The sequence below is a fragment of the Aythya fuligula genome, chromosome 1 (genome assembly GCF_009819795.1).
Source record: "Aythya fuligula isolate bAytFul2 chromosome 1, bAytFul2.pri, whole genome shotgun sequence".
Classification (NCBI taxonomy): domain Eukaryota; kingdom Metazoa; phylum Chordata; class Aves; order Anseriformes; family Anatidae; genus Aythya; species Aythya fuligula.
This window is the reverse complement of record NC_045559.1, coordinates 205,425,215-205,446,478: the sequence shown is the minus strand read 5'-3', so window position 1 is coordinate 205,446,478 and position 21,264 is coordinate 205,425,215. Positions and strand designations below refer to the sequence as shown.

At 52.2% G+C, this 21,264-nt stretch overlaps 2 protein-coding genes across 3 annotated transcripts in view; one reads left to right on the top strand and one right to left on the bottom strand.

Moving 5' to 3' along the window:
* Nucleotides 1-8,557, top strand: part of RAB6A (RAB6A, member RAS oncogene family) — a 44,512-nt gene extending 35,955 nt beyond the window's left edge. For both annotated transcript variants that reach the window (XM_032180560.1, XM_032208306.1), the window contains exons 6-8: nt 908-1,001; nt 6,999-7,065; nt 8,306-8,557. In XM_032180560.1, the coding sequence (XP_032036451.1) occupies nt 908-1,001; nt 6,999-7,065; nt 8,306-8,370 (226 nt within the window). In that variant the 3' untranslated portion in view covers nt 8,371-8,557. The remainder of the gene's footprint in view (nt 1-907; nt 1,002-6,998; nt 7,066-8,305) is intronic.
* A 4,606-nt stretch (nt 8,558-13,163) lies between these two features.
* Nucleotides 13,164-19,225, bottom strand: PLEKHB1 (pleckstrin homology domain containing B1). Its single transcript, XM_032192943.1, has 7 exons — nt 19,150-19,225; nt 18,284-18,343; nt 17,836-17,988; nt 16,148-16,250; nt 15,612-15,651; nt 13,825-13,930; nt 13,164-13,589 (listed from the first exon to the last, which is right to left on the bottom strand). Exons 2-7 carry the CDS (start codon nt 18,318-18,320, stop codon nt 13,453-13,455), a joined length of 576 nt encoding a protein of 191 aa, XP_032048834.1. The 5' UTR covers nt 18,321-18,343; nt 19,150-19,225; the 3' UTR covers nt 13,164-13,452.
* Between the last annotated feature and the right edge of the window lie 2,039 nt (nt 19,226-21,264).

Below are 21,264 nucleotides of genomic sequence, written 5' to 3'. Positions count from 1 at the left end.
AATGAGCTGAAGTGGTTACAAATACTCAGACTTCATAAATTTGCTCTGATACAAGTGATAGGTGCAAGTAATCCTCCCATTTAAAGGTCTACAAGGTGTTTTCCTAAGCTGGCAGACTTAAATACTTTTATTAGAAGATAAGCATCCTCAGCTTTAGCTGTGTACTCTGTTTATTGTGTACTCTGCTTATTCTGGGTTTATGGTACTGCTAACACGGAGTAAAAAGCCATAAAAGTATAAAACTAAAGCATGAAATGGAAGTATTTGTATTTGGAAGTAATGGAAGTATTCTGTATTTGTTTGGAATCCACGTTTTCTCAGAGTAGTTTCGCTTGTGACCCTTCAGATTTAGAAAATCTGTTATATAAAATCTATAAACATCCTATTAAAAACTGTTCTCTCTCTCAAACTCACACACACGCACAGATTCCTCATGATTTTTGTTCGGAAGCTCTTGAGACAAAGTTTTCTCCAGATTTAGCGGACTGCTTAATGGGTGGGACACCCAGGTGGGGGGAAAACAGCAAAAAGTGATTTGATATGAGATGGTTTTGCTTGGTCCTTCCTTAAAATAATGCTGTTGTTTGCAATTTTATGATAGTTATTGGGTGTCAAAGTCTTCCAGTTGCTGCCTTTTCAAGCATAAAAGCACAGCTTCCTGGGCAGGGGCTTGCAGGAGTCTCATTTTCCCTTTCAGCTGCTTTACTCTGGGAGCCAGGTGTGCTGCTGAAGCCCATCTAATGGGATGAAATGGTTATCCTAGTGCAGAGCTATGCTCAAAATGTGGCATCTGTGTGCAGGGAAATGCTTTGAGAACTGGAACGTAGGAGCCCTCTCCTTGGGTTAAAGACAACAACCTTAATTCTCGAGGTGTTTTTTTTTCTGATTCTGTGTTATCTTCCCCCAGACAAGTGTCCATCGAGGAAGGAGAAAGAAAAGCCAAAGAGCTGAATGTAATGTTCATCGAAACTAGTGCAAAAGCAGGATACAACGTAAAACAGGTGAGTGCCGTGGTGCCTGCATCCAGCATCAGACATCTTCTGTTAGTGCACACCAGTGTGGAGATGAGATCTGCTCCTAGACATCTTTGTGTAGGGTGTTGGAGGGACGTTTGGAGTTTGTACACAAAAGGAGGGATCTGGGAGTTAAATTGTTGGCTGAAGGATCCCTGACCTTGCAGCAAATGACGTGGAACCTCTTTCCTCTTAGAAAAAAGGATTTAGGAAGAAGCTTTGTGGGCACAGCATCACGCCTTCCCAAATTCTTGTTGATGCAGCCCCTAACGGTGTCTAGATCAAACAGATTCAGGCACCAACCAAAGCCTGTTCGGTGAATGAACGTGGACAAACTGAGGTAGGAGGAGTGTGATGGATTAAAATGCTTCTGCTTTATACGGAGACAGTGTAAGCTGGTGTTCCTGCTCTGTTGGAAGGCACTGAAGGCTCGAGCAAATGCTCTTGGACGGCTTAAGCTGTTTATTTTCGTTAGCTGATGAGCTGCTTTTGAATTAGGGGAAGCAGGGAGATGTCTCGTGAGCTGATGCAACAGCAGCGCAACTCGGGGTTTGTGCTGCGAGACAAGTCAGAATTTAATCAGTTGCCTTAACGAAGATAAAGCGAGCTGGTAAGAGCAGTAAACGCTACACGACTGATCCGGTGTTTACATGACAGAATTGTTTGTTTCTTGTTAGTTATGTCAGCAAATGTGCTTACTGGGGCTTCCTGAATACGCAGCCAGGGCTGTGCATCCCTCCCAGCTCAGCAGGGTGCTGCTTTTTCATTGATCTGGCAATTTCTCCTCTGGAGCCCATGACCACTAAAGCGTTTGGCAGGCGGTGTTATGGCAGGAGGAAATAACCACTGCAAGCTGCAGGAGGCTTTCACCCTTGGGTATCACCACAGAGCGAGCACGTGCATGTGTCTGCATAGATTTTTAGGTAAAAAATATAAATCTATATCTTATAAAATCATAGGGTCAGGTTGGAAGGGGGTTTATTGTACAGATGCAGCTACTCAAGCAGCTCGTGTACAGGATTTTGTGAGGAGCTGCTAAAACAGGTTTGTAAATCACTTTGAGTGTATGTTACAGCTGGGACTAAAGGGTCTGTTATTAAAACGTCCCTTGACCTTGTGTCTTAGCAGCAAAACGATTCCCCACCTAATGGAATAATTAGAAGTGTTAACTCGGCGCTGCCTTCCCGTGCATTAACGAGCGTCAAAAGCGTTCGGTTCCGGGGGTCCACCAATTAGCATGCCACGACACAAAGGCTGCCTTGTAATTAAGGCTTCGGTTTCCTGCTGCAACCCTTGGTGTTTGCTGGGAGTATTTGGGAGCAGTTGCACTGAGAGGAGTGCTGCTGCTGCTGCTCTGCTCCTTTTTTTTCTTGAGGGAGCTGCCCTGCCCCTGCCACGTTCCCAGAAGCGTGTCCAAGCCTGGAAAAGGTGGCTTGGGGCTTTTTGGGGGCTGGTCGATGCTGGTTGGGTTGGGAACCTGATGATTTGAGACGTGAGGGGGAAAATCTAGCATGCCTGTAGTCCAACTTAGCACAAAATACTGTAATTTAATAAAACCTGTGCTTTGTAAAGCCTCCCCTGCCTGGTTTGAGGACGGGAGCTGCATTTAATACGTTACAAAGGAGCCAACTTCACCTCCTTGGGTTTTGTGCCGAAGCCATTTAGGGATTGTGCTAATGAGCTTGTCAGAACATAAAGCCATTTCGGTAGCTGGGGCCTCACTCGCACTCTCTCCAGAGAAAATTCGTGGCTGTGTAACGGAGGTCCAGACAAATTATGCCTGATTTTAATTGCCGGGTTACATGCTGTAAGGCTCCATCAGTAAGGAAATAGGCTTGGTAATTCAGCTCCAGCAAAAAAAAAAAGGTGTTGGTGAGTAACCTGGGGGTGAGTTCCCTCTGTTAAATCACAAATTGGGTGTGCAGAGAGGCAGTTCTTGTTCTTCACTAACATCCAGCAGTATTACCCCAAAAAAACTCGGGGCTGCTATGTATCGCTGCATCACAATCCATAGCGTGAGGGCTTGTCAGAATTGGGCAGGAGACAGATTTTCAGTGACTTTATTCCCTGCAAGATATCAAAACAAAAGATGGGAGGACTTGCTGAAAAAGAACGACGAGTGGATTTTCCTTCTAAATTTCAGTGGCCGTATTGCAGGCATAGACTGTGATTTTTAGGAACTTCAGAGCTATTTTATCCTGTAGAATCATTGAAACTTCCATTTTTATTAGTTTACTAGGCAGTTATTGAAACAATTCTCAATGGATAAGGCTTAATACCTCTAGAAATCTAGTTTCTTATTTTCTTTGCAGCTTCTCTGTTGAACAGTGTGAAATAATTTTACCAACTTGCCAACCAAATCTTCCCCAATGAAACAGGAAAGCGTGGGGACAGCTGCAGAACGTGTACCCTTCCCATAACCTGTACAAAATCTTCCATTAATGAGCTGAGTGCAGGTTTGGCTTTCCCATAACGTGATAACATCGTTCCGTAATGCATTCTGATTTACCGCCCGAGGTAACTTTCATCTGGGATTTTTAATTCCTAGCAGATTATTTGGGAAGGGCTCCACGTTTAACGAGTCACGCTGATGTACAAATTACGATCGCTTCGTGCTGGCTATCAAATATTCATGTGGAGGTGGATCTTGGGCCAGCGACAAGCCATCGCTTTGTCCACTAGGTTATGGGTTAGGATTCAGCAATTTTCTGAGATACAAACTGTTTTTTTTTCCCTTCCCTGCAAAGCTCTTGTCTGTCAGTATTGAAACTTCTCAGGCTGCTGAGTGAAGCGCCGACAACCCACCCGGACAGCCCAGAAAACTCAATAAAATGCTGATGGCTCCCAGCACAACATCCATCTCCTGGCCCTAAATGCTCGGCCCTCTTTTAAAGGTAGCAAACGGCACAGTGAGAGTTCGTGCAGGAGGTTTGGGATGGAGCTGGATCCCCAGTCCTCTGCTCTTTGTTTCTTTGAATCTTTACCCTTTCATATTAAGCTTTAGGTTTCTCTGCGGTGCTGGATGTGCACATCTTGATGTTACCAGCTCCAGATTCATCTCATTTCACTCATTTCCACAGCCTCCTCGCTTCCCATCCTCCAGCACATATCTCTGTGTGAGTTCCAGTGTCACTTCTGTGCCTGAGTCTTGAAGAAATCACTTGCAGCCCTTCTTCCTCCTCTGCCCAGTGCTGCCTGCAAGGTTTCCACATCAGTATTTACCCCACTGAGGACACAGAAGAAATTTAATTCCTTGTCCTGCTTGGGGAAAATAATGGCCATGATTTTTTTTTTCACTTTCTTGGCTGTGGCGCTGGTTTGCTGGCCTTCGTTCAGCACTTTTGACCTTGGGTGCTGCTTCTGGCTTCTCCTTCATCCTTTTCTGCAGGAAAACAGCACTGAGAGGAGGGAAGGGTGCTGAGCTCTGAGCTCGCTGCAGGCATCCCACAAATCCAGGATGGTTTTATTGCCTGGCTTTAGAAGGTGGGTTGCACCAACACATGTTTCAATGCCAGGATCTTCCAGCAACAGAGGACGTGCTGCCCTCCTGTACTGCTGGACCTCTGAACATACAGGGACACCGAGCTGCTGGACGCTTCCTGCTCCTTCTGGCTGCAGGGAAGGGGTGTCAAAGGACAAATCAGAGTGAAAACGGTGATATTATCGTCCTGGGGTTAAATAGGTGCGATAGAGGGGAAAAAAATTGGATTTTGGATCCTCTGGGTTTCAGCTGAATGATCCAGGAGAGCCTTGACGCTGAGACGCTGAGATTCGTGCTGGATTTCGGGGAATCTTCCCGTTACTTAGTCTGGGGACTTGGTGCCCAGAATCTGTCAGGGTTGGTTTCCCTCTCTTGTGGATGGAGAGGGGAGAGGGAGAGCCCTGGAGGCCTCCTTCCAGCAGTACCTGGCACACTTCACGCTTCTCAAACAGCCCCGGGCTGCATTTGGGTTTTGGCAGGAGAACTTTCTCACGGCTGAAGGACCGTGGCCCCACGAGTAACCCTTTTTTTTCACCGAGCTGCCTGCATCCAGCAGCTCGGCTCTTTTTCCCCCACCCTTTGATTTTTGCCTGCTTGCTGGGCACGAATTATTCAGCATTGCAGAGCTTGGGGAATGAGAATGAGGGAGGTGTTTCTCTCCCTTGGCTCTGGGGAATAGGTTTTGTGTGGCTCTCAGGCCTTCAGACAGCTGCATTTAACTCCTGCTGTGGAAAAAAACCCCAAATCCTCACCAAAACGTGCGTTTTGTGTGTACAAACACATGCACAAATATATAAGCATGTGCACACCACCTTATATCTGTGTATGGCCTGTGACATTTTCCAGGGAGATAAGGGAGCTGGCGTGGGTCCTGCGGAGCAGTGGGGTCCCTAAATAGAAAGGCAGCTTTCTGCCCATCCTAAACTTCCCCTAATTGGATTTGTTCGCCTATGCCGTGGCTGATGAGCAGGAGGTTAATAAGAAAGAAAGTTGATTTCTCCTCGTTGCCAAATTCCTCTTTTTACTCGAGTAATTTAGGGGAGAAGTGCAGCTAAAGGCATCGATTTTATTCCTGGCCTTAATGTTTAAAAAAAAAAAAGGATTATTTTATTTTAAACAGCCTTTCTGTCAGCAGTTTTGTCTAAATGCAGTAATTCCGCTTGGTTCCCAGCATCTCAGGGCTTTTTTTTTTTTAAAGGTCTGGTGCTGGGCGTTGTAAAAAGGGGGCACAAACGGTGATGTCCCCGCTGAAAAACGTGATCAAAACTATTTTCTGCAGTGCTGTTTCCACCTGGGATCTCCAAGCAGAAGAGACGTGAGATGTTTTTCCTTCTGTCAGGGCAGAGATGTGGAGCGAGCATCCTCATTCAGGCACGGGACTCTGCCAAACCTCCATACCCATCCTTAAAACGGATGGGGGGGGCCTCACAAAGTCCATAAAAATGAACTTGAGATCACCAAATACCGAATTATTTGGGGAGTAGAAGTCATTTTAGGGACAGAGCTCAGTAAAGGAGGAGGGTCAGAGCCTTCTGTACCCACACGTGGTGGAGTTGGGAGCTTTATTAAAGCTTGGGGGATTTACTGAAGACAGTTCAGCAGCTGGAATTTAGACACATCTGCATTATTTCCTCACTGAATTTGCTTAAATTCTTCGTCGAGGCTGGGTGACGCTTGGATGGGAACGCTGAGCTTTGAAATCATTTGAAATTTGAGCTGGAATCAGCAAAATAAACCAAGTTTTGGCTCCTCCAGACCCATAATCTAGGCTCGGTCTCAATTTCGGTGCGTTGCTGCTGGTGGAAAAAAGAGCGAGGATGCTGGAAATGGTTTCCCAAGCAGGTTTGAGGGAGATGATGGCAATCGCTGGGGACCGTGCTCAAGTGGTGGGTGAGTGCCTGACTCCTGTGGGGTTGCAGGAGCCCCCTGGCACCTGATTTTGTCCTGTTTTACACCCATCTTGGGGCTGGAAACAGGATAACGATGCAGAGGATACCAAAAGCTGAGGGTGCTAGGAAAGGATTGGAGAAATTCCTGGAAAAATAGGTGTTTTTTCTGACTTTTGGGTGCCTGAGCCACACGTACACGGAGCCTGGAGGGCGACTTTGGGGTTTGTCATTGCTTGTGGGCCCTATTCTGATGTTTTTGTGGTGCCAGCCTGGCCACTGCCTTTACAAATCCTGCCCCGTGGGGGTCCGAAGGCTGAATATGGGCAAGTTTTGGGGTCTGGGTAATAAATCCGTGCCAGAAATCAGGCTTCCAAGCAGCAGAAACGCAGAAGTGCTGAAAGGTTTGGTGCTCGCAGGCTGCAACATTTCATCTCCGGCAACAAAACCCTGCTCTGCCGCTCACGAGGAATAAAGGTTATGTTTGGTGCCAGGCTTTGTGGTGCCAGCAGGACGGAAGGATGCATCAGCTCTTTGTTTGAGCTGGATCAAGCAGGGTGCACATCTTAAAGTCCGATTGTTTTGATCTGTTCCCTGTCTTTTTGTTTTTTTTTTCAGCTTTTCCGACGCGTGGCAGCCGCCCTGCCTGGCATGGAAAGCACACAAGACAAAAGTAGAGAAGACAGTATCCTTTCCCTGCCCTCAACAGGGGGTGAAAGCCTCACTCAGCTCACGGACATCCCAAAAAAAAAAGAGGGGCACCGAGGCAAACAGCCCCCGAGCTTCGAGTGAGGCTCGGTGAGGTGGAAGGCAGGGGCGACAGGTAAGGGTTGGAGGCTGCTGGGGTGAAGGAAAGGAGGCAGGGAGTGTGAAAACGAGGACGGCTGGATAAAACTGAAGGGAGGAGGATGGGAAGGTGCAGAGGGGTGCAGCCAAAAAGGATTATTTGGGTGGGTTTGGGACAGGCTGGATGTGGAGGAGCTTGGTACAAAGAGATGAAGCGGAGTGGCCCTGGTTGCTCGGTGTAGCTCTGAAGGTGAAATTCCTGAGCTTCTTCCCACGTTCTGCTCTGCTGGGCTACAAATTTCTCCTCTTTTTGGTGAAAAGAGGCGGTGGAGGAGCCAGAGATGGGCTCCTGCCAAAACTATTTCCTCAGGCAGGTCACCAAAAGCTTAACGAGCAGCCACCCTCGTTAAGGAGGGGATGAGGGCAGGCTGCAGCATCGCTCTGTCGGGGTTTGATCACCGGTCCCTACACGGGAGGCTCAGCAGGGCGCTTCGAATCCAGCATCCTGCGGGCTGCAGATAGCAAAAGCTCGACGAGATCGTCTCCAAAACAGCTGCCTTGGGATTAGGGGGGGGATTTTCCTCAGGTTTTTTTCACAGAGCTGAAGGATCTCGAGCTGCCTGTGCTCTGAGGGAGCTGCCAGGGCTCGTTTTGAGCATCTCCAGCTCTCAGCACATGGTCAGGTTTAAAGCAGCCACACAAACAGGGCTCCTGTTCGTAATAACCCCTCCTGCTGGGTGCAGACATAGATATATAAAATAAAATAACCCCTAGATAAATAAAATAACCCCTCCTGTTGGGTGCAGACAGCCCCGAGAAGAGATTATTTGCCCAGCTGGGGCGAAATGTAGGGGAGCAGGAGTTTAAGAGGTGAGCTTCCTCCAAAAAAAAAAGGACCCCGGGGGCTTTCTGGGATGGGATCTGACCCTGCTGTGTCCCTAAACATCTCGTGGGAACGGTGCCAGGACAAGAGAAACCTGCAGCGTGGATTTTGGTTTGAAACTGGTCTTTTTGAGAGCACAAAGAAGCGTTGTAGTGGGAAACGGGGGGCGCTGAGCCCAAAATCCCAGTAAAAAAAAACAAAAACCAGGTAGGGAGAGCGAGCTGAACTCTGTTTGCCTTAACGTAACTCCTTCCAGTGATCGACATCAAACTGGAAAAGCCTCAAGAGCAGCCTGTCAGTGAAGGAGGCTGCTCCTGCTAATACCACGTGGCTTCTCCCCTTTCTCCAGAACATCACAGCTTCCCCTCCCTTTTACTCTTCATTGACTGCAGTGTGAATATTGGCTTGAACCTTCCCCTTTCAGTAATAACGTATTGCAGTTCATCATCGCTGGCTGTCTCGTGGAGATGATCTATTAGCTTCACAAGCACACACACACACCCACACCCACCCACACCAAGAAAAAATGTCAGTGTCTTCATTTATTTATAAGAAAAAAAAAAAAAAAAGCCAAAATATTCCAGCGTATTCTAGTTATAACTTGAAAAAAAAAAAGAAAAAAAAAGAACAAAAAAAAAAAAAAACAAGAATAGGTACAATTTCTTAATATTTGTTCCTTTTTTTAATATGTTAACGAGATTGCACTTTGAAACGGTGGGAACCCAGGAAGTTTTGAATTGGGCTTAGACGAGCAGTAGGTGCGGAAGAAACGCTTGCAAAAACCTCAAACACCCGGCGAGGGCCAGGCAGCAGGCGGAGGGTGAAGCAAACGCTGGCCTTAACCCCTAATAAAAGACAACGGCGACTAAAAACAAGCTCTAAATCCTTCAGGGTAGTCCGAGGGGTTTCCAAAACCCAGGAGCATTTTTTTGGGGGGGGGTTTTGAGAGCAGGCCGGGCTGCCGGGAGCTTTTAGTTCTGGCCGAGGCGAGGCGAGCGCGGTGGCGAGGCGGCGTCCCGCAGGGGGTGGCCGGCTTGCGAAGGGATTTTTTTTTTTTTGGTGAGGGGGGGAAAGGTGGAAAGCGAAACACTTGCAGGAAACAAAAGAAAAGAGGCTTGGAGTGCAAGATGAGTTTTTTTTTTTTTTTTTTTTTTAAAAAAAAAGAGCATTTTTTTTCCTTTTAGGTAGAGCCACCGACCGAACGGTGACTGCCCGCCGGGTGGGAGCGGAGCGGGGCAGCCGCGGCTGGGGGGAGAAGGAGTTTGCTGCTTTTTGAGTTTTCTTTTTTTAAAGATAAGGGGGGAAAAAAAAACCTTACCCCAGGACTGGGGGCCGCCGCCGAGCCCTGCCTGGGGCCCTTTTCTTTTGGCAGAGGGACACGGAGCGGCGCCAGGCCAGGCGGGGACGGGGAGAGAGGGGCGGCCAAAGGGGGCTTGGGCCACGCAGAAACGTAGCTGGAAGAGCGTAGAGGGAAAGGAAGGGACTTGTAGGATGGAAACCAACTTACGGTTATGCAGATTAATGCCTTGATTTATTTTTTTTAGCTTTTTTTTTTTTTTTTTACGTTCCGTCTTCCGAGTCGGGTTTAGTTTTTTTTTTTCACTAGAGCTGTATAGTTTGGGTGAATAACGAGTAATTTAGTTTCCTATTTAACTAGGCTTACAATTAACCGGTTTTCTTCGATATTTATTTCCTTGCTTAATTTTTTTTTTTTTTTTTTACGATTTCCAGTATATATATATATATATTTTTTTTTTTTCCCTTTCGTTGCTGAGGAATCCGTGTAGAGCTTCGCTGGCGTTGCGCGATGTAGCTACCCGATGAAACACAGAGAAGCGAGCACGCTCGAAGTGCACCCTTTTAACCTTTACTAGTCATTGTGAAGTTGCTGTGTAAGTTCCTAAACACAACTTGTAAATACCTTGTTTGCTGGGCGAGTACGGCTGGGTCGCAGTGCAGGAAGGAATTGGGGCGAGCCTGGCTTGCGATTGCCACTCCGGGAACAATGGCAAGCGAATATTCAGGCTCCTCCTTCGTTCCCTTCTGCCCCTCTACCACCTAAAATTACCAACCGGGGAAGGGAAGGGAATCGTCCTCATCGATTTTCACCGGGAAACGGGCACGGGAAGCTTTTTGGAGTTCTTCAATCCCGAGACGAACGCCAGGCGCGTGCCCTGCCCTGGGTGTAGAGCAGCTCTGCACACCGATAAGCGAAAGGCAGAAGGAGATGTGGAAGTGCTTTTATTTTTGACGTGGCATGTCTTGAAATAAACATCGACGATATGTGACCAAGGATCATTCTTTATTTAAAAGAAACTCTCGAGGGGAAGGAAACCTGGCTACTTTTCCTGTATTGTCCTGTTCCTAACTGTGCGAAAACCATCCATCTCGCTGCTTTTTTTTCCCCACGTTGGTCCTTCCATTGCTTTCCACGACCACTTCCATTTGTTTTTTTTTTTTTGGGCTCTGGCCTAACCCAAACCCGACGTTTCCTCGCAGCTCTGAGCTTTAAGCACTGGGTTTGCAGGGCGCTGGCTCGGGGATGTGGGTTTTGGTGATCAGGTTCGGGAGGCGTCCCCGTTACCACCCTCGAGCAAAACCCTTGCAGGGGCTGCGCCCAACACCGCGGTGGCTGCAGGCACGAGGACGAATTTTTGGTCCCCGAGGTCTGCTCAGCACCTCCAGGTGGGTTTCAATTTTGCTGGTCCTGCAGCCAGTGCTTAAGGCGACAGCAGGGCTCCCTCCTGCCCTTCTCCTTCCCAAAATAAAAACCTCTCCCAAGCGAGCGCAGGAGCAGCAGTCTGCAATTTGCTTGCGCCCTGATGCCTCCTGCCATCTGTCTCTTCGTTTTTTTTTGGGTTTTTTTTTGGCTTCTGATTTGATTTTTGCTCCATCAGCATGGCCGGTAGGGACCATGGGACCAGGCTTCTGTTGCGACGACTTTGTTTAAAAAAAAAAACACAAAACAAAACAAAACAAAAAAAAACAGCGAAGGTTTCTGCTCTGTTTCTTTTCTCCTCCCCGCTCTGGCTTGATTGTTGTACAGTCCATTCTGCGGCTACCCATCCCTCACTTTTTGTCTTGAATCCGAGTAGTGGAAGAAATTTGTTCTAAAGGGGAAAAAACAAAAAAACAACAACAAAAAAAAAGGTTCCTTTTCTTCATGTCGGAATGTCACTGGTACCTCAGCTCTGTTTGATAATATGAAACGACGACGAAATCCTTAGCGCTTGAACTAAATAAATCCCTGTCTCATTGGAAAGCTCCGGCTCTTTTTTCTCTCTCTCTTTGGGGTCTGGGTCAGACGGGGAGCGTCCGTCCCATGGCACGGTCAGTTCTTGGTTTAGACGGGCGCTGCCAGGTAAATTTGGGCCGGCCCCAGGCTTGGCAGCCTCTCCCCTCCCAGCACAGCGCCCTGGTGCCTCCCAGCTCCCACATCTTTAAGAAACGGGGCGGGGAGGGGGCTGCCTGGAGCAGCAGCCCCCTTTTTCCACGCCGACCCCAAAAGGAAGAGGAGCAGGGGGTGGGTATTGAAGGTGTAAGATGCTCGCTTGTGGGGTGAGCACGGCAGGCAGGACCCAAAACCACCTGGAGGACGCTCAGCCTCTGCTTCCCTGAGTTGTGACTGCAGCCGGGTCCCTTTTTCCCCCTTTTTAAGCCCCCTTTTCCTTCCCCACCGTGCGTAAACCCCAAATGCAGCTTTTTAGGGGATGGATTTTGGGATCCTCAGCACCACCACGGCCACAAATCCCAGGAGCTAAAAACCCTGCTGGGGCTTTTCCTGCTGCCCCCGCAGGGCTCCTGCCTCCAGGAGCTGCCGTTTCCCGACCCCCTTCCCATTTCCCAGGCTAAATTTGGGGATAAAAACGCAATTTCGAGCGCTGTGGCATTTCCCTCACGTTGACCCTACCACCGTGAGGGACTAATTAGCGGTGAGGCTCCATCGGCACTAATTAGCGGTGGCGGAGAAGCGGGCTGGTGGCTCGGGGTCCCCAGCGGAGGTGGCTTGGCCCCACTGGTCCCAGTTTGGGGCCGTGCCTCCCGCTGCCCTGGGGACCCCACAGCGAGGTCCTAAAGAAACCGGGGACGTTTCCCCCGGTCCCACGTCCCCCCCAAAACCACCCCCTGAATCCCCCCGACCCGCTGCCCCCTCCTCACCCTCACGCGCCCGCAGAGCTGGGTCTGGGTTCGGCCGCTTTTATTCGTTTGCCTTTAGGGGTTTTTTTTCTGGTTTTGCCCCAAACCTCGAGGCGCTTCGCAGGATGGGGGTTGCAGCAGCAGCAGCGACGCGAGGGAGGCCGGGGAGGGGACATTTGGGGACGTTCCCGACCCCCGGTGTGGAGGAGAGGGGTTGGGGGGGTTTGGGGCAGAGAAAGCGAAGCCCCCCCAGGAGCTGAAGCAGGAACCGGGGCGCTGTTGGGTTTCTAGATTTTGGGTTTCTAGATTTTGGGTTTCTAGATTTGGGGTTTCTAGATTTGGGGTTTCTAGATTTTGTGTTTTTTCTCTTGTTTCTGTGATCCTCGAGCTCCTCGTTTCACGTCAGAGGTGGCTTCAGGGCGAGGGGCCATGTCCCGGTGTCCGCCTCGTGCTGCCCCACACAGAAAGGAGACCCCCTCGGTGCCACCGCCCCGCATTTGGGGACCCCAAAAAGTGGCCGTCCCCACACCCCAAACCCTTTTTGAAGCCCAAAAAGGGTTTTTGGGCCTCGGGGCCCAGCGAGCGGCGCCTTCGCCCCCTGATGCTTCCCCTTCCCAAAAACCTTGGTGCTGCGTGTCCCCTGTGTGGTGCCGTCCCCCCCAGTGTGCCCGGGGGCTCTTCCAGCCCCAATCCTTGGGGTTTTGGCCCCAATTCCCAAGGGTTTGGCCCCAATTTTCAGCGTTTGGTGCCCACTTCCCACCCCGGTGCCCCATGGGGGGGAGATTCGGTGCCACAAAGCCCCCCCTGCTCCGGGGGAAAGCGGCGCTGAGCATCCCGCTGCGGTGCTGGGTCCCCTTCAAAAACCCTCAAAAAATAAAATAAATTAAAATGAAATAAAATAAATAAAATGAAATAAAATAAAATAAAATAAAATAAAATAAAATAAAATAAAATAAAATAAAATAAAATAAAATAAAATAAAATAAAATAAATAAAATGAAATAAAATAGCAATTTTGCAAGAAAATGTCACCTACCTCCTGGAAACTGCTTGGGGGAGGGGGGCAGCACCCCTCCCACCGTCCCCAAACCCCAAGGTTTTTGCTCCCGGCCCCTGGAGGTTTTGGGGTGCAGAGCGGTGCCGAGGGGGGGGCAGATTTGGGGATTTGGGGTCCTTGGAGTTGCGTGCGGGTTTTGGGATGCAGAAGCCGGGATCAGGGGGGGGCTGGGGAAGCGAAGGGGCCGCGTCTTGTGGGGTTGGGGGGGGTTAAAACCAGCACGGCATCCACATGAAGGAGCCCAGGGCGGCGCCGGTGGCGGCCCCCGCCAGCAGCCCCAAAGCCATCTGGTCCCCGGAGACGCGGTAAGGGTCCTCCCGCACGATGACGTGGGTCACCCCGGGGGCTGCAAGGCAAAACGGGGCTGAGGGGGCACCCCAAAAAGGCGCCCCCCCCCTCCGTACACACACACAGACAGCGCCGAGGCTCCCCCCGAGCACCCTCATCCCCCAAACCCCGTCCCCGTAGCACCCGGCTTGCTCTCAGCCTCCCCAAAATCCCCAAACCGGCCCCCCCCGGCCCAATTTGGCGCCCCCCAAACCCCAAATTTGTGGGGTGAGCGGGGTGCCGGGGCCACCCACCTCCGTACTGGTGGCCGTAGTGGCCCGAGCTGATGTAGGCGGTCTGGTGGGAGTCGATGGGCACGGCCTGGTAGTAGTCGTCGTCGTAGGGGTCGTAGACGTGCACCTGGAAAAGGGGGGGACACGAGGCCGGCACCCCGGGATGTGAAGGGTTTTTTTTTTCCCCAAGTGGCTGGCGGGGATGCTCACGGTGCCCAAATTCTGTGGGGAGTTGTCTCTGAGGCACCCCGATCACCTCCCTGCTCTTGGGGTCCCCGTCACCCTAAGCGCTGCCTCCGTTCCCCTTAACTCTGCCCCTGCTCCTCTTAAATCTGCCCCGTCCCCTTAATTCTGTCTCTGAACCCCTTAACTGTGTCCCCGTCACCTTAACTCTGCCCCATTCCCCTTAATTCGGCCCCCATTCTCCTTAACTCTTCTTCCATCCCATTAACTCTGCCCCCATCACCTTAACTCTACCCCATTCCCCTTAACTCTGCCCCTATTCCCCTTAATTCTGTCCCTGAACCCCTTAACTGTGTCCCCATCCCCTTAACTGGGACCCCATCCCCATAACCCTGCCCATGCTCCCCTTAAATGTGTCCCCATCCCCTTAACTCTGCCCCATTCCCCCTAATTCTGCCCCCATCACCTTAAATCTGCCCCCATTCCCCTTAACTCTGCCCCTGAACCCCTTAAATGTGACCCCACTCCCCTAAACTCTGCCCCCATTCCCCTAAACTCTTCTTCCATCCCCTTAACTCTGCCCCTGAACCCCTTAAATGTGTTCCCATCCCCTTAACTCTGCCCCATTCCCCTTAATTCTGTCCCTATCACCTTAAATTGGCCCCCATTTCCCTAAACTCTTCTTCCATCCCATTAACTCTGCCCCCATCACCTTAACTCTACCCCATTCCCCTTAACCCTGCCCCAATTCCCCTTAACTGTGTCCCCGTCACCTTAACTCTGTCCCTCATCCCCCTAACTGGGACCCCATCCCCATAACCCTGCCCATCTTCCCCTTAAATGTGTCCCCATCCCATTAACTCTGCCCCATTCCCCTTAATTCTTTCCCCATTCCCTTAACTCTGCCCCATTCCCCTTAACTGTGCCCCCATTCCCCTTAACTCTTCTTCCATCCCATTAACTCTGCCCCATTCCCCTTAATTCTGTCCCCATCACCTTAAATCTGCCCCCATTCCCCTTAACTCTGCCCCTGAACCCCTTAAATGTGACCCCATCCCCTTAACTCTGCCCATGGTCCCCTTACATGTGTCTCCATCCCCTTAACTCTGCCCCCATCCCCTTAACTCTGCCCCATTCCCCTTAACTCTGTCCCTGAACCCCTTAAATGTGTCCCCATCCCCTTAACTCTCCCCCATTCCCCTTAATTCTGTCCCCATCACCTTAAATCTGCCCCCATTCCCCTAAACTCTGCCCCATTCCCCTTAAGTCTGCCACATCCCCTTAACTCTGCCCCTGAACCCCTTAAACGTGACCCCATCCCCTTAACTCTGTCCCCATCCCCTTAATTCTTCCCCTTTTACCCTAACTCTGCCCCATTCCCCTTAAATCTGCCCCATTCCCCTAAACTCTCCCCCATTCCCCTTAAATCTGCCCCCATCCCCTTAACTTTCCCCCATCCCCTTAAATCTGCCCCCATCCCTTCACCCCCATGGGGGAGGCACCGATCAGCCCAGACCCCCGGGCTCACCCCCACATTTATGGGGCTGCGTTTGGGGCCGCCTGAGCCCCCTTCCCTAATACCCAACCCCCTTTTTGGGGACGTTTTGGGGTGGCGGGAGCCTCACCGGGGTGGATTTCGCCTCCAGTAGGGCCAACTTCCACGCCCTGCAAACGAAACAGAGGGAAGAGGGCTGAGGGGGGGGGGACACCCGGTGGCTCCCCTGATCCCACAAATCCCCCGCTGATCTGGATTTGTTAATTATTAATTCCTAATTAGCCGGGGTGTGGGGTTGGGGTGGGGACGCCCCATCTGCGTGAGGCAGGGAAATGATGCCTAAATCGAGGGGAAAAGCGGAAAATTGGGGAGTTTCCATCCTGCTGTGATCAAGATCAGGATCCCAACACTTTCCTTCATCCCCTTTAAGCCTATTTTAAGGGTTTTGACCCCAAAATAAAAATAAAAAGGGATCAGAGCTGACCGTGGGTGTTTCCCCGTGCAGGGCACGGCCCCGATCCCATAAGGATTGGCACCATTTACCAACAAACCCCAAATGGAAACGCGGCCACGGCCGCTCGCGGGTGGCCGAGGGGTGGTTTCTCACACCACCGAGGCTCTTTTAGGGTCGGGATGATTGTAGGGTGAGGGGATTCGGGTGCTTACACGGCGTCGTCCTCGCTCTCGGCGCACAGCGAGGTCTTGGAGGCGTCCCGCAGCACCAGGCTCAGCAGGCACTCGCGGCTCTTCCCCTCGGGGGGCTGCACGTCTGGAGGGGAAAAAGGGTTTGGGGACACGGGGTTTGGGGTCACGGGGCAGGGACGGACTCAGCGAGGGGTAGGGGTGTCCTATAAGGCCCCACGGGGTTGCCCAAAGGGAGCGGGTTGGGTTTTCATCCCAAAAGCCACGCTCGTAATTTTGGGGTTTGGGTTTTTTGGGGTTTCCTTCTCTGCTCGGGTCGGGAGCTTGGGGGTTGGGTGTGAGAAAGGGTTGGGGATGTGGGGTTTGGGGTCATGGGGGTTTGGGGTCATGGGGGTTTGGGGACAGGGAGTTTGGGGTCATGGGGTTTGGGGATAGAGAGTTTGGGGATGCAGGGGTTGGGGACGCAGGGGTTTGGGGTCATGGGGGCTTGGGGACAGGGAGTTTGGGGACGAAGGGGTTTGGGGCCGGGGAGGATGGGGACACGATTTTTGGGGACATGATTTTTGGGGACACGGGGGTTTGGGGACAGGAGGGGAGGGTTTGGGGACACAGGGTTTTGGGGACAGGGGTTTGGGGAGATTGGGGTTTGAGGACAGGGGGGTTTGGGGACATGGGATTTGGGGACAGAAGGGTTTGGGGACGTAAGGGACTGGGGACATGATTTTTGGGGACAGGGGATTTAGGTACACGGGGGTTTGGGGACAGGGGGGTTTGGGTTCACAAGGGTTCGGGGATGACATGAGGGCTTGGGGATGACACAGGGTTTGGGGACACGAGGGTTTGGGGGACAGGGAGTTTGGGGACACGAGGGTTCGGGGACACAAGGGTTTGGGGACACGGGGGAGGGACAGAGGGTTTGGGGACACAAAGTTTGGGGACCACAAGGTTTGGGGACACGAGGGTGTGGGGACGCGAGGGTGTGGGGACGACACGGGGGTTTGGGGACAGGAGGGTTGGGGGACACGGGGGTTTGGGGGACTTGGGGGTTTGGGGACAGAGAGTTTGGGGACACAAGGTTTGGGGACATGAGGGAGGGACAGAGAGTTTGGGGACATGAGGGTTTTGGGACACAGGGTGTGGGGTCGTGAGGGTTTGGGGACAGGGAGTTCGGGGACACGGGGGTTTGGGGACATGAAGTTTGGGGACGGGGGGGTTTGGGGATGACATGAGGGTTTGGGGACAGAAGGTTTTGGGGACACGAGGGTTTGGGGTCACAAGGGTTCGGGGACTTGGGGTTTGGGGACATGAGGGTTTGGGGACATGGGGGAGGGACAGAGGGTTTGGGGACACAAAGTTTGGGGACACAAAGTTTGGGGACCACAAGGGTGTGGGGACGACATGGGGGTTTGGGGACAGGAGGTTTGGGGACACGGGGTTTGGGGACAGAAGGTTTTGGGGACCACAAGGTTTGGGGACCACAAGGTTTGGGGACAGAAGGGTTGGGGACACGAGGGTTTGGGGACAGGGAGTTTGGGGACACGGGGTGTGGGGACATGAAGACGGGGACGCGAAGTTTGGCGACACGGGGTTTGGGGACACGAGGGTTTTGCGGACAGAAGTTTTGGGGCCAGAAGGTTTTGGGGCCAGAAGGTTTTGGGGCCAGAAGATTTTGGGGCCAGAAGAAGGTTTTGGGGCCGGGGGGAGTTGCTCGCCTCGGCACTCGGGGCCGGCCCTGACGTCGCGGCAGCCGTGCTTGAGGTGCAGGCGGCCGTCCATGTCCCGCTGCGTCTGGTCGTGGTAGTACAGGAGGCTGCCGTCCACGCAGAGCACGAACCAGTTCCTCTTCCAGCGCCGTAGGATCGAGCCTAAAAGGGATCGAGCATTGGTTGTAGGATCGGGGCGGCCCCTCCCCGTTTGGGGTGCAGCCAACGCCGTCCCCAAAATCCCCCCCGGGGACGCCTGGCGGCGGCGACGACCCCGACGGCGTGGCCAGGTGGTTTGGGCGATGAGCTTGGACCAAACCCCAAAAAGCTGCCAAAAAAAACCCCTATAGGATGCCTCCGTGCTGCTCTGTAGGATGCGGAACGGCCCCATCCGTGCTCTTGGGGCTCCTCTCCTCTCCGGGATCCCCCTCCCGGCACCCCAAAGCTCCCCACTCACTCTGCCGCCAAAGCCAGCCGCTCTTCACCAACGCCATGGCCACGGGGAGGTTTTTGGGATCTGTAGGGTCGAGGTGGAAACAGTGGGGTTAGGGGAGCAGCTCCCTGTTCTTCCCCTGCACCCCGTTCCCTGTCCCCCTTTTTGGGGTTTGGTAATCCGGGGAGCGCTCGGGCGGGGAGAGCTCCGGCCACCTTGCTCCGTGCCCCTATAATCTCATCGGGATTTAGGGATTATCATCCCGAGGAGGTAACCACCCCCCTTAATCCCCCCCCCCCCGGTAACTTTCCACGTCCCCTGCTCGTTTGTTTTCCCTGCCTGGATGGAAATTAGTCCTTAACGAGGCCGTGAAATCATCGCTCCCCGGGGCCCCGAGCACCACCCCATATCCCCATCCCCCTGTACCCCACCCCCTTGTACCCCCATCCCCTTTTAACCCCATCCCTGGCACTTTTATCCCCTTTTACCCCCCCCCCCCCCAGCACCCCCACCCCATTAATCCCAGCCCAATCCCACCACCCCCTTTTCTCCCACCCCCTCGTACCCCATCCCTAGCACCCCTATCCCCCGTTACCCTAACTCCTAGGACCCCCATCCCTTTGAAACCCCATTCCCGGACACTTTTATCACTTTTTACCCCCCAAAACCCCCTTTTTACCCCCTCCCCATTTTCCCCATCCCCCTATCCCCCATCCCTTTCCACCCCATCCCTTTCCACCCCATCCCTTTTCACCCCATCCCTTTCCACCCCATCCCTTTCCACCCCATCCCTTTCCACCCCATCCCCTGACTCTCCCCTTCCCTCTCCCCATCCCAGTTCCCCCCCAAACCCTCCCAAAACCCCAAAAACCCCCTTGGGCACCCCTCACCGAGCGGCAGCAGCACGGCGGGTCCCCGCTAAGGGCTGCGCTCTGCTCCCGCTGCCCGTCCCTACCCGCACGCACGGGGTTTCGGGAGGTGTAGTCCTGCTCGGGGAACGCGGCCTAAAGAGCTGCAGAGTCCCCAAAGGACCACGCTGGGTTTGGGATCGGGTTTTGGGGTCGCTGGGCACGGTGGTGCCGCCAGCAAGGATGCCCCGGGGATGTTGGTGCAGGGGGGGGATGCTGCGGATGCGGCCCCCGCATCGCCTGCGGCCCTAAAAGCAGCTGTGGGGTCGGGGTTGGGTTGGGATTCGCCTCTCCCGAAGCGAAATCCCAAAAAAAAGCAGGGCTGGGAGGAGCGGGGGATCCATGAGGAGGTTGCGGCTCCAAACCCTGAGCCCCCCCCCGACCTCCCCGAGCTTTAATCCCCCCTGCGGTGCCCATGGGGAAAAACTGGGGAAAAAAAACCCTAAAAAACACTGAGCTCGTTGCACGGGTGCTGTTTTTTTTTTTGGGGTCTGTCGCTGCTGCTGCCACAGGTGGGGGTCCCGTGGGTGCCATAAACACAAATTTGGGGTGACGGAGAGGGGGCGGCAGCCCCAAAACCCAGCTCCTCTTATCCTCTGCTCCTCGTCCATAAAAGCCATACACACACACATAAATTGTGTCTATTCCCGCTGTGCAGGCATTAAAATCCCAGCCAGGTTATTTATAAGCGGGGTGATAATTAATATTAATACAGAATTAATATATGGGCTGATAATTAAGATGTTTATTAAGCTTTCGGCAGCCCTTAAGGCAAAAAAAAATCATCGATTCCGGCTTTTTACTATAAAAACCTTTCCCCTCCCCTCCCTCCAGCGCTGGCTTTACAGCCATAAATTGGTAAAATTTGTTCGGCCATAAATTGGTAAAAAAAAAAAAAAAAAAAGACTTTCTTAGGTTGAACTTTGGCTGAAAATTTAATTAATTTGAGGCCGATGTTGATCGGACCCTCGGCCGGGCGCTGCGTTTGGTGCGATGGAGCCCAAAAGGTTTTCTTTTGTGCACCGTGAGTTCTGCCACAGGGATTGGGATAATTTGTCTCCTGGACAGCCAAAGGACTGAAATAAAGAAATAAATAAAAACGATATTTAAAACGGCAGCGGGTTTTCACGGAGTCGAAACCCCCCCCAGCACTGCCCTAATGGCTTCTGGCTGGCTGCAGCGCCCGGCTGGCTGGAAGAGGAGACAAGTTTATTCCGAGAAAAGACAAAAAAAAAAAGGTGGAAAAGAGCAGAAATAAAACCTGCAGGGAGCAAAAAATCAATGCAGCAGGATGCCATGGCAGGCATCGGGACCTTAAAACCAAAAGCAAGGCCATAAAAACCTCCCCGAATCGCTCAGCTCTCCTCTGGGGGCGAACACGGTGGTGGTGCAGGATTTGGTGGGGCTGATTTATTTATTTTTGTTGCAAACTGTCTGTTTTTTGGTGTTATTTTTGAGCTGCCTGGGATAAATTTGGGGCACGCTGGATGGAAATGGTGATTTGGGGACTTTAAGGGGTTGTTTGTCTTTACAGCTGGCAAAGCTGGGAGGGTGGGAGAAGGGAGGTGGCTGTGGGATGCAGTGTGGAAACAGCCTCAAATGCTTGTGGAGGAGGACCAAAGCGTGGCTTTGCCCAAATTTTTGTACTAATCAGGTGGAGCTAATTAGGAGAAACCCACTTGGAGACTTCCAGCTTGCTCTACCTCCAGGTAGGCTCCCAGGAGGCGCCTGGGGCTGTGTTAGCGATGCTTGGAGTTTTGGGTGTAAAACGAAGGATTTCTGAAACTGTTCACACATCTCACACGACCAGGTGGTGCAGTGAAGGAGCAGGGAGGGATTGGGACGTCGTCCCTTGAGGAATCGCCTTTGTGCCGGCTCTTTGCACCCCCAAATTTTGCCTCAGCCTCCTCGTGCCCCCCAGGAGCCCTTGGGCAGGTGAGGAGGGGATGGGAATGGGCCTGAGGACCTTGGTGAGGCCAGGACACTGCAATATTTGCTTTTTTTTTTTTTTGTCACATATCTTTATAGGTGATTTGGATGAGGGAACTGAGTGCACCCTCAGTAAGTTTGTGTATGGCACCGAGCTGAGGTGCTCGC